Source organism: Spermophilus citellus, assembly GCF_964194105.1.
Source record: "Spermophilus citellus genome assembly, chromosome: 1".
NCBI lineage: Eukaryota > Metazoa > Chordata > Mammalia > Rodentia > Sciuridae > Spermophilus > Spermophilus citellus.
Genome location: NC_138182.1, coordinates 180911095 through 180922593, shown reverse-complemented (window position 1 = coordinate 180922593; position 11499 = coordinate 180911095). Strand labels below are relative to the sequence as shown.

At 50.8% G+C, this 11499-nt stretch overlaps 1 protein-coding gene across 2 annotated transcripts; it reads right to left on the bottom strand.

Moving 5' to 3' along the window:
* Nucleotides 1-537: 537 nt before the first annotated feature.
* CD74 (CD74 molecule) lies at nucleotides 538-10291 on the bottom strand. Of its 2 annotated transcripts, XM_081292079.1 has the most exons (9): nucleotides 10034-10291; nucleotides 4696-4868; nucleotides 4485-4564; nucleotides 3954-4016; nucleotides 3178-3273; nucleotides 2790-2877; nucleotides 1843-2034; nucleotides 1366-1428; nucleotides 538-1091 (listed from the first exon to the last, which is right to left on the bottom strand). In XM_081292079.1, the coding sequence occupies exons 1-9, from the start codon at nucleotides 10108-10110 to the stop codon at nucleotides 1081-1083; spliced, it is 843 nt and encodes a 280-aa protein (XP_081148205.1). In that variant the 5' UTR covers nucleotides 10111-10291; the 3' UTR covers nucleotides 538-1080. The 2 variants fall into 2 exon arrangements, with proteins under 2 accessions (XP_081148205.1, XP_081148206.1); XM_081292080.1 differs by lacking the exon at nucleotides 1843-2034 and having other exon boundaries at nucleotides 540-1091; nucleotides 10034-10285.
* Between the last annotated feature and the right edge of the window lie 1208 nt (nucleotides 10292-11499).

Below are 11499 nucleotides of genomic sequence, written 5' to 3'. Positions count from 1 at the left end.
TAGCCACAGGGGTCCTGGGCCTTCTCTTGGTAATAAGTAGCTGGAACTGAGTAGTGTTCGGCCCAGTTAGTTCAGCCTGGGCACCCCATTCTTCACAGCCCCCGCTTCCTGTCCATTCCTGACACTGAGGCCCTGTGTTGGTTGCCATCTGTCATCATACTTGTGCTGTTCTTAGTATAGAAATGAAATTGGGGACATGGGGAAATGGAAGCTGAACCAAGAGGAGTTTGTGCTTTAAAAACTGTATGCAAAAATCTATTTGGGCCGGGGATGTAGCTTAGCAGTAGAGCGCTCGCCTGGCATGCACAAAGTCCTGGGCTCAGTTTCCAGCACTGCACAAAAAGAATGAACTTGTTTTGGAAGTGAAGAGTCTTCACATGTCCATGTGTGTCTCTGTTCAAAGATGTAATCCCTAGATCACCAGCCTCAGTGCTTTGGTACCTTAGGCTGCGTTCTCACACCTAGATGACTGTATTTAGGTCTTCGCTGACCTCCTTATGGTAAATTAATTGGATTCCAACAAAAAAGCCGGGAGCCAGAATGTTCTACTTACTACCTTTTATTCTTACGTGAGCCATGGCCCTGAGGCTGATGACAAGCTTGGCTGAGCAGCAGAGTTGGGTTGGCATAAGTGAGGAGGGCTAATTGGTGGGTGATGCTGGGTTCTTTGGGGAGTGATTAAAAAAAAGGGGGCAGAAGGGGAGAGGACAACGAATATGTTCATCCTAGGGCTTGGGGGTGAGGTGTTCCATTCCCCGTCCATGGGCCTAGATCTCTGAGCCCCATGTTGATGACTACTATGATGTTGGAAATGGGGTTTCTCATAGTTGGGGTCCACCTCCCAGTTTTGCTTCCCTACTGATGGCTAGGAGTTGGGCAGCAGGGCCCTCTTGTGTCATCTGTGCTATTTTGATCTGTCATGCTCCAGGATGATGGAGAGCCAGTCGCCAGAATCTCATGGGACGAGGTGTAGGGTATGAGAGAATGGAGTCTGGGGGGACTGGAAAAGGCTAGAGGCAGGAGGAGCAGGAAAGCTGTGACCACACAGAGCTGGCTGGTGCTGGAGACGGCTTCTTGTTTTCACATGATGACTATGGAAAGGAGCATCAGAGTGAGGCTGGTCCCCTCTTTGTTGTCCCTGTCCTTCCCCTGCATCCTGAGGCTTCAGAGTAGTCAAGGACTCTCCACCCTCTGCTGCCCCCTGCTGAGCTACAAGTCCTGCCCAGCAGAGACTCCTGTCCCCTGCCCCCAGCAGCCCCCAGCCCTGTTCCTCAGTTAGGAAACGGTCATCCCAGGCTGTCAGAATAGCTCAGAATCCTCTGAGAATGAGCTATGGGACCAGGTCCCCTTGCACAGGGCTCTCACCTTGGCCCAGGTCCTGCTTGGTCACACCCAGTCCAGAAGACACATCCTCCAGTTCCAGTGGCTCTGTTGGGAGCATCAGATGGTTTGTTCTCTGTAATGCCAGCCACCCCACCTCTGGGCAAAGTGCCTGAAGACCTTCCCTGGAGGTGGAGCAGGCTCCACAATGGGGGGGGGGGGGATGCTGAGTGAAAGCCCAGGAAGGGGTGGCGCGACACAGTGGGAGTCCATAGGACTCCTGGATGCTGGAGGACAGCGCATGGTCAGATGTGTGGATGTCAGAGGAGACAAGTGACAAAGGGACAGACAGAAGAGGAGTGCCCAGATGGGTGGATGGATCAAGGGCTGGATGTGTGGCTGACAGTGGCTGTCCCCAAGAGCTGCCATCCCATGTCCTGGTCCCATGTGCCCTGACATGCCCCTCGGCTTTCCTAGTCCTTGCTAGTCCTTCACACTGCTGGCATGGTGGCCCCTGCTTACCACTGCAGTCATGGTGCCCGCGGCTCCTGGTGTGAGGGACCTCAGTGCCGTTGGGGAAGACACACCAGCAGTAGCCGATGCTCCCATGGCACTGGAGCGGCATATAGTTACCGTTCTCATCACACTTGGGACGGAATGCGCCCGGGTGGACAGCAGGGATGTGGCTGACCTCTTCCTGGCACTTGGTCAATACTGAAGCGACAGGTGTGATGAAGACAGTGAGTGAGCAGGCTCTGGGCGGGGGTCTCAGCAGAGCCGGACTTGCACACCCTGCCGTGGGCCTAATGCCTTGCACCCTCATGTCCCTGCCTCCTCCACTCACTGCATAGGAGCGAAAACTGAGGCCCGAGGAGGCCTAGACCAACAAGTCCAAGATCAAAGAGGAAGTGGGTGGCTGTGTGTCGTTCACCCCAGAACTGGATGACCCCTTCTGACAGCCAAAGCCTTAAAGTGTGGAATTGACCCATGATTGTGATTTCAAGAGGAAAGCAGAAATCAGCCTTCGGTTACTGGGAGTACCCAAATACAAGTGAGGTTACCCTTTGTTGGGGGGCTTAACGACATGGAAGCCCAGAAGGAAGAGACAGCACGACGATGAGATTGTAACACTCATAAAGGCTTCAGGCAAAAAAAAAAAAAAAACATGGTGTCATACTGGGGTTCCTGCCTGGTATGTTTGATGTTGGGTTTGCCCCAGGCCCTCTTGTGACGGAGGTGATGTCATGACAGGAGGCCTTCGGACCCCAAGAGCAGTTAACAGTGTGAAAGCACAGACCAGACGAGGGTCCAGGGCAGCCAAGCCCAGAGAGAAACAGGCAGGAGAGGTGGTGAGAGGCGGGAGAGTGACACATGATCATGGAATTGGCAAGTGCTACAGGCCCTCTCTTTCCAGAGAGCCCTGAGGGAGCCCCAGATCCCTGGCACCCCAAAGTTCCTACTCCCTGTACCTCTTGTTGGGGCCTCAGTGGGCTTCTCCTCCAGGGAGTTCTTGCTCATTTCAAACAGGAGCCACTGGTGCAGCCAGTTCTCGAAGACCTAATGTGGGTAGAGGTTAGAGGTCAGAGGTCACATTCAGTAGACATCACCAAGCTGCTACCCTGCCTGGGAACAGAAACATGGAGGATCATACAGGGCCCCGATACCAGGGTCCAGTTAAAGACCAGTGGATTCCTCAACTCTACGCATTCTCCAGTGTTCTGGGCTTTGTGAGTGCTGATGGACCCAGAGCAGCTTCCAGAGAATGGCTCCCCCAGCCCAGCCCTCCCCGTCCCACCTCTTTCCAGCTCTACCAGAGACACCAAAAAAAATGGGCTCCAGTGTAGGGAAACTACTGACCTTCCAGTCCAGGTTGTCCATGGTGCTCTTGAGGTGTTTCAGGTTCTCTGGGAAGCTCCCCTTCAGCTGCGGGTACACCTTCAGGGGATTGGATTTCTGCAGAGTGGCAAGGCAAGAAGGAAGGTTAAAAAGAGCTCCCTGTCAGGCAAGGTGAAAATATGCAGCCCATGTTCCCTTTGTCTTCCATTCTGAGATATGGACCTGAGCTGCACTAAGCCTGGACCCTGGACCCCAGCCGTATGGAAGGGGAGGAAGTAAGGGCTGTTCACCTTGTCACTACAAGGGCCCAGGGCTGGGAGTCAGGCTTCAGGTTCCAGACCAGCTCTACCAATACTCACCCCTAGTCTTGTCCCTATAGACACCTACTTGTGTTTGAGGTCTTACCTTCTCCAGGAAGACTGAAAATCCCCAGCTTAGTTGGGTCCTCTGCCTGTTACTTGAAAGCCACCTATACTTGCCTTGTAACCTGGTCACTTGCCTGGGATCACCCACTTGCCTATGATCCCTTTGGCCTTGGGAGCTTCGGAGCTCCTACTGTGGCCTCTGAGTCTTGCACAGAAGGTAGGAATTTAAAAAAAAAAAAATTGAAAGGAAAAAATAGCTGGAGCAAGTCACTTCAGAGCTTTTGGCCCTTTTCTGTATCTCACAGATGAGGGCAGGATGAACTACACGTCATTTAAGGGCCCACTTGGGTTCCTTCAGTGAGCATGGGAGTTTACAGTGAGGTGTGGGCGCGAGCTCCTTTGGGCATGGGCTGCCAGGCCCCTCGCACTCACCAGGAGCAGGTGCATCACGTGGTCCTGCGTCATGTTGCCGTACTTGGTGGCATTCTGCTTGGGCTGTGGAGGGAGGAAACAGAGGGTCACTCACCCGCTGTGGCCCTGAAAGTGGGGACCTGCAGCAGGAGCCAGCAGCCAGGGTCAGGGGAAGAGTCAAATTCCAGGCACTCAGCAGGCCTGTCCCTGCCACAGGAAAGCTGTTGTATCACTTGAGTCTCCAGCCTCAGGGTCTTCATTGGTCACAGCTGGCGTAAGCTTCCCTGCGCAAGGCCTTACCAAGAGCAGTTTTGTGAACAGAAACCTTCAATCCATACATAATATCAAGAGAAGGGGAGGGGCGGGTCTCCTCCCGGCATGGCCCCAAGACTCTTGCCCCACCTCCATGGGGAGCCCCTTCCTGAGGTGGCCTCCTGCTCTCACAGTCAGGACACTCCCCACTGGGCCTTTTCTGGTCCCTTCTCCCTGCCCCTCTCCTTGGCACCTGTCCCTAGATCACATTTCCCTCCCACCACCGTGGGCTGTCCTTACCCCCTGGCGCAGGCCTTCCATGGGCAGTGCCTGCATGAGCAGGGGGGTGGCCATCCGCAGCTGGCTCACAGGCTTGGGAGCTGTGGGGAAAGCAGGCAGCATGAGTGTGGGCCCAGTGCCCAGAGAGGACAGCACTCAGGGAAGGACAGTGGGTCCAGCGGGGTGCAGGAATGGGGGAGGTAGGAGGGCAGGGTGGAGGAGGGGCACGCACGCTTGGGAAGCTTCATGCGCAGGTTCTCCAGCTGTAGGTTCTGTGAGGTGACCGTCAGCTTGTCCAGCCGGCCCTGCTGCTGGTACAGGAAGTAGGCAGTAGTGGCCTGGCCGGCTAGGAGCAAAGCCACCAGGACGGAGAAGCCTGTGTACAGGGTTCCACGGCTGCATTTGCTGTGGGGAGGGACAAGGGGATGGGTTAGAGGAGACTCCAGAGAGCTGCCCCAGTGGCGGGGTGGGAGGGGACCGACAACACCCATCAGCCCCTAAGCCACCCACCCATCCACGTTATACACTGGCCACGGAGATGCAGCTTGGAGACATCCACAGCCTCCTTCCAACCATGGTTCCCCTAGGGGCCTCCCAAGCAGGAGCTGACCCCGGCCTTGGTCAAGTGGAAAAGAGCCAAGAGACAAGTTTCTTGTCCTTTCTGGGTCATGGTGTCCCACGTGTGCAATGACAGGTTGGAGCAGAGGGTCTCCTCATGTTCCCTCTGCCATGGGACAAACAAAACAGGGCTGCCCTCAAGAGGAAAGGGTTTTGTTTTATTATTTTGTAACTGACCAAAAACAAAAACAAACAAACAAAAAAAGATATGTGCATTTACCGTGTAAGGGGAAGAGGGTATGCTTCCCCAGTGAAGTCATATTTAAGGAGAAAATGGAAGGAAATGGGACTGGGACAGCAGAGAATGTGACCCACGTGGAAAGCAGAAGTGTGGCCTTGACATTTAGGGTACGGGGAGCACTGATCAGTGTCACACTAGAGCATGGCCAGGTATCACCCACTCCAGGGACACATCCTGTGCCCCCTTTGGCACATCCCCACCAGTCTCTGGGTCTCAAAGCCCTCATCTGTCACATGGGTACTCCTCACCTCAGCAACTCCAGGATTTGGTTTTCTTCTTTGAAACAAAATCTGTCTGTGACCACTAAGTATCTCATGGTAATACCCAGCTGGGGAGAGGGGTGACAGAGTGGGTGCCTGAGCCTGTGTGACCTGGGTGAATTTCTCACACTCTCTGGACTGGCCATTGCACAATGAGGTGTGGCCAGACCCTCATACCTCAGGGAGCCCTTGCAGTTGTGGGTCTTGGATGCAGTTTTGGGGTGTAAGTGCATGGGGGATATAAGGATCCTGTTTCTAAGACCCTGAGAGTTCCTGGCCTATTCTCAGAGCTGCACCCACCCCTGGGGTAGAGAGCGACTACCCGGACTCTGCTGTGGTTTGATGGGTGCCATCTGAATTCAGGTTTTCGAGTGTGCTGGTGTTGGCAGGTGAATGGGATTGGGACCCTTGTAAGAGGACTTTGACAGAGAGACTTGTGTTCTCTTGCCCTTCCGCCTACTGCTATGTGAAGATGCAACAAGGATGTCGTCACCAGATTGCAGCACCTTGATCTTGGACTTCCAGCCTCCAGAATTGTGGGAAATAAATCTGTTTTTTTTTTTAATGAATTATTCAATCCATGATATTCTGTTATAGCGGCAAAATAGACGAAGACAGCCCACTGGAAATGTCAGGATGAGTCTGCACCCAGCTCACTCCAACCCCTGGCAAGGATGGTTTAGGAAACGCCAGGAGACCCTTCTGCCTAGTAACTCATGACATCACAGGCATAGCTCATTCTCATTGGCTCTCTGTTTGCCAGCTCTCTGCTTTCTAAGCCAAGAGTCAGCCCAAGGGAAGAGTTATTCTAGAAGGAAAAAGCGAAAACTCTATGGCGGGAAAGGAAGAAACCAAATAGGAGGAGGAAACAAAATCCACTTAGTGACCTTCCCAAGGAAGGTCTGGACTGGGCTCCAAAGACAGTAAAAAGTTCCCCGTCCTCACTCTTGCCTGGGTCCAAGCTCCAGCTGCATTATTTATTCTTTTTTTTAACTTTATTTTTTATTTATTCATTTACTTATTTATTTAGCAGTACTTGGGATTGAATTCAGGGGCACTCTACCACTGAATCACTTCCCAAGCCCTTTTCATTTTTATTTTGGGATAGTGTTTCACTAAATTGCTGAGGCTGACCTTGAACTTGAAATCCTTCCGCCCATAGCTGTCCAAGCAGCTGGAAATACAGGCATGAGCCACCATGCCTGGCTCATTACCTTCTTCTTCTTCTTTTATTTTATTTTGTTTGTTTGTTTGTTTTTATTTTGTAGTTGTAGGTGGACAGCATGCTTTTATTTGCTTATTTTTATATACGGATCTATATATGCTAAGGATCAAACCCAGTGCCTCACCCATGCTAGACAAGAGCTCTGACACTCAGCCCCAGCCCCAGCCCCAGCCCCTCATTATCGTCTTATCATTACCCAGAGCACCCAAAACCCACCCCCCTTTTTTGTACTGGGGATTGAACCCAGGGGCACTTAACCACATCGCCACATCGCCACATCCCCAGCCCATTTTTTTTTTTTTTTTTGAGACAGGATCTCACTGAGTTGCTTAGGGCTTCGCTAATTTACTGAGGCTAGTTTTGAAATTGAGATCCTCCTGCCTCAGCCTCCTGAGCTGCTGGGAATTACAGGCATGTGCCACCTTGCCCAGCACCCCGAACCCCTTTTCAATCCCACACCCTATTCTAATCCCAACTCTACCTCCCACCATATGAGTTTGAGGAAGTCCTATCCCTCTCCTTTCTGGATCTCAGCTTCTCAGAAGACCTAAGAATTGAGATTCATATTGAATATAAGACCATGTAATTGAATTGGAATCCCAGCTCTGTCACTCACAGCTCTGGTCGTGGGCAGGTCACTTAACCCCTCTGCATGAGTAAAATTAAATAAGAGCATTGCCTCAAAGTGTTGTGTCAAGCCAGATGCATGTGTTAATCTCAGTGATTCAGTAGGCCGAAGCAGGGATCACAAGTTCAAAGCCAGCCTCAGCAACTTAGTGAGACCCTGTCTCAACATGAAAAAAAAAAAAAAAAAAGAAAGAAAGAAAGAAAAGGACTGAGGATGTAGCTCTGTGGTAAAGAGCCCTTGGGCTCAATCCCCAGTACCCCTGACAAAAATGTTATGTTAAATAAGGTGATGAGATTAGGGCTGGGGTGTGGCTCAGTGGTAGTGTTTGCCTGCCGTCTGTGAGACTCTGGGTTCAATTCCCAGCAACACACACATAATAGTGATGAGGGTAAAACTCTTGCTCTTTGCCTAGCACATTGTTAGCTCTCTATAAATAAATACACTAATCTCAAGGGAGTTAATAGTTAACTTTAGTATTTGACTTCCTTCCTCCTTATGCCTCTTGAAGGCCTGTCCCCTGGTTCTGGTATAGGGCCAACTCTTGTCACCCCCTCTTTTTACTTCCTCCTTTGCACTGCCTCCTTGAAGAATAAAAAAAAAAAAGTAATTAGCTGACATCAGGAGCCAACCAGAACTAGCAGGAATCGTGTTGTGGATGTTGCCAGGCAGAAGTGTTCACACAAGGGTAGGAATCAGGGTCCTGTCTGGAATAGCCAGCTTCAGAAGCAGTAACTAAACTAAAGTGAAAACCAGACAAGGATTCGATGAGCCTGAGTTCAGAGACCCACCTCTCTCTCCTCACAAATCCTGCTTGTAGAAGGGGCCAGAAAGAAGAATGGGCTCAAACTGAAATCAGGGGCTGGGGATGTAGCTCAGTGGGGTTGTAGCTTAGCCTAGCACATGTGAGGCACCGGATTCAATCCTCGGTCCAACACCAAAATAAATAAAACAAAGGCATTGTGTCCATCTACAACTAAAAAAATTTTTTAAAAAACTGAAATCAGACTAGTCCTAGTTTAAATTTTGTCTTTAACACTCAGCTGCTGTGAGAACTTGGCTACGTGACTTACCAATAAGAGACACAATTTTCTTTTGTGAAAATCAGGGGAAAGAAATATTCCAGAGGGCTAGGGATATAGCTCAGAGTGCTTGCCTCGCATGCACAAGGCCCTGGGTTCAATCCGCAGCACCACGAAAAGAAAAAAAAAAAGAAATATGCCCAACTCATAGGGAACTCCAACTGTGAGAAATAAGCCGTTAGTTTTGTATCTGGCAAACAGTCATAGTAACAAAGAACAGTGAGGAGGACCGGTGGAGGGGAACTGGTATCATGGCTATTGTATATTATTATTGAGACCCAGAGGGAAGCAGTGATTTACCTGAGGTCACACATAACAATAGCAGAACCCTGACCAAAATTCAGCCCTCAATGAAGGGGGGAACTCCTTGCCGTGGGATGCCCTGGGATTTTCACAGGCTGCTGCTCTAATGGTCTGTATCTGGTTGCCTTTTCCTCAGAACATAGTTCCTCATGACAACTCTAGTGTTTCTCCCAAGACCCTTTCTGCCAGCAACAGCTGACGTCAATGTAGCTGTAAGTAAGTCCCCATAGAGAGCAAATTACATTTTTGGTGATGGGAGAAGCAGGAGCATTAGGATGCTACATTCTAACCCCTTTTGTTTTTTGTGGGGAGAGGGTGAGGGAGGGTACATGGGGGAGGCCATTTCTGGTCCAGGAGAGGGACCTGGAATGGCTGTGCTGGCTCTTGCTATAAGGGAGAAGGCACAGACGGGGTATGACGCACATCAAACCTGGGGCCCCTCAGAAACCTATCTGGCACTCCTCCCTCCACTTGGAATCACTGCTGCAACAGCAGACATCTCTGGGTCCCCTACAAACACCTGCAAGTCTCATTCCCTTGATACAGACCCCTATGCTGTAACCAGGAAACTCCTCAAGCAGGAGCTGCTTCTACCATCCTCTTTTAGAAACTCTGTTTCTCTACTGGGATCCAGAACATTTTCAAAATCTGGTCCAAGTTTTCTAACCCAGGATTCATGGCCCAGCTTAAGGCAGGTCTGTGAAGCCCCCGATATGGAACTCTAGAGAAAGAACCTAGGTGGTCTTCTGATTTTGTGCATCACGCAAAGACAGTAACAAACCCTGCTCTAAAAGAACCCCTCAGCCAGGCATGATGACGCACACCTGTAATTCCAGTGGCTCAGGAGGCTGAGGCAGGAGGATCATGAGTTCAAAGCCAACCTCAGCAAAAGTGAGGCACTAAGCAACTCAGTGAGACCCTGTCTCTAAATAAAATACAAAATAGGGCTGGGGATGTGGCTCAGTGGTTGAGTGCTCTTGAGTTCAATCCCCAGTACCAAAAAAACTAACAAATAACAAACAAAACCCCTCACTTTACAGAAGGGGAAATCAAAGCCCAGAACTGGCCAAAGACTTGCTCAAAAGCACTCAGAAAGTGTTCAAGTCATTGCGTCCATGACGCCTCCCTGCAACTCTTGATGCGTGCTCCTTCTGGGTACCTGCACATATCTGTGTAGCCCAGGGTTTTCGTGGTCTCGTCTAATCTTCACACATACCTCTCCTGCTCTCTGGGACGCTGGCCCAGTATGGGCAGCTGCTCGTGGTTGGAGATGAGGTCGCGCTGGTCTTCCATGGCTCTGGCCTCTGGTCTTTTGCTCAGCTCTTGCTGCTGCTGCTGCTGCTGCTGCTGTCCGTGTATCTGGGACCCTGAGTCCCTGGCTCACCTCTTGAAGTTAGTGCTGGGAGGAATCTGATTCGTCCAGAGGAGTTCACTCCTCCCACCTGGTAGATGTGGAAGTGAAAGCCACCAAGCTGGAAATACCCCACTCAGGCCAAGCTGCCTTTTGAGGGCCAGGATGAGGAGGGGGAGTCCCCAGGCAGGTAGAAAGGCCAGCGCAATCCCATTGGCTGCCCAGGGCCCTCATCACTTGTTTCTGGGCAGACTTTTGGATTCATAAGGCTCTTAGGATGTTTCCAGAAACAGACAAATGTGTTCACTGCCTAGACAGGAAATCACTTTGAAACAGAAAATGGCTATATCTGACTCCCCTCTCCTTCATGCATAAGTGGGTGCAGGAAGGGGCTGTGTATCTTCAATGAGCTTAAACAAATTCTCTCTGGCCTCAGTTATGTCCTTTCAAAATGGGGAAGGAAGGTTGGACTTGGTGTCCCCTCTGCTCCATCTGAGAGTCGGTGTTGTTAAGGCCCTGGCAACAAATGCTTGCCACCACTTACGAAGCCTCTGTGTCAGGTGCTGTGCTAATCATTCCCCTGTTGGGACCCCGAGACTTTTCAGGTGAGGACCCCAAGACTTGCAGAGGCCAGGTGTTTGCCTGTGGTTTAAGTCTGGAAAGTGATGGAACCCACACTCTTGACCACTCTTCCCTTCTGCTTCCTGATGCTCAAATTGTGGGGTTCAAATGCAGGAGAATGGAGCCTCTGGAGGGAGAGGAAAAGGATGCGAGGGCTGGGAAGTGGCCTAGGGAGAGTCAACAGAGCCCGCAGGGCCTTACTGCCTCCTACCTGTGGCTTGTGCAGACTTGGTCTCTCTCCAGCTTCCTGACAGAAGAACACCTAAGAGCCTTGGACCCTCTAGAGTGGTAAGTCTTTTTGTTGGCCAATGAGATGTCTTGTGGCTAAAAGCTCCCATTCCCAGTAGTTCCAGGATGGGCAATGGCTGCCAGATGAACGAACCAGCGATGAGGGGGCTGGGGCTTCCAGATCTCCATGGAAAGGAGAGAGGCTAGAGATTGAGTCCAAACACCAATGACCAATGATTGAATCAATCATGTGTATCTCATGGAACTTCCATAAAAACTTTAACCAATAGGGCTTAGAAAGCTTCTTTGTCCGTGTACCAATAAGATGGTGTACCTCAACTCCACAGCAGAAGCTCCTGTGCCAGGGACGCTTTCATACCTGACCCCCATGTACCTCTTTGGCTGTTCCTTTTTAATAAATTGTGTATTTTTATAATAAACTGGTAAATAAAGTTTCCCTGAGTGTCCCTCCTCCCAGAGAA

Coding starts and splice junctions, on each gene's coding strand:
- CD74 (XM_081292079.1), bottom strand. CDS start 10,110: ATGGAAGACCAGCGCGACCTCATCTCCAACCACGAGCAGCTGCCCATA. Junction 4,869..10,033: donor CGTCCCAGAGAGCAGGAGAG/GTATGTGTGAAG, acceptor CCCTCCCCACAG/CAAATGCAGCCGTGGAACCC. Junction 2,878..3,177: donor TGGACAACCTGGACTGGAAG/GTCAGTAGTTTC, acceptor TACCCACATTAG/GTCTTCGAGAACTGGCTGCA.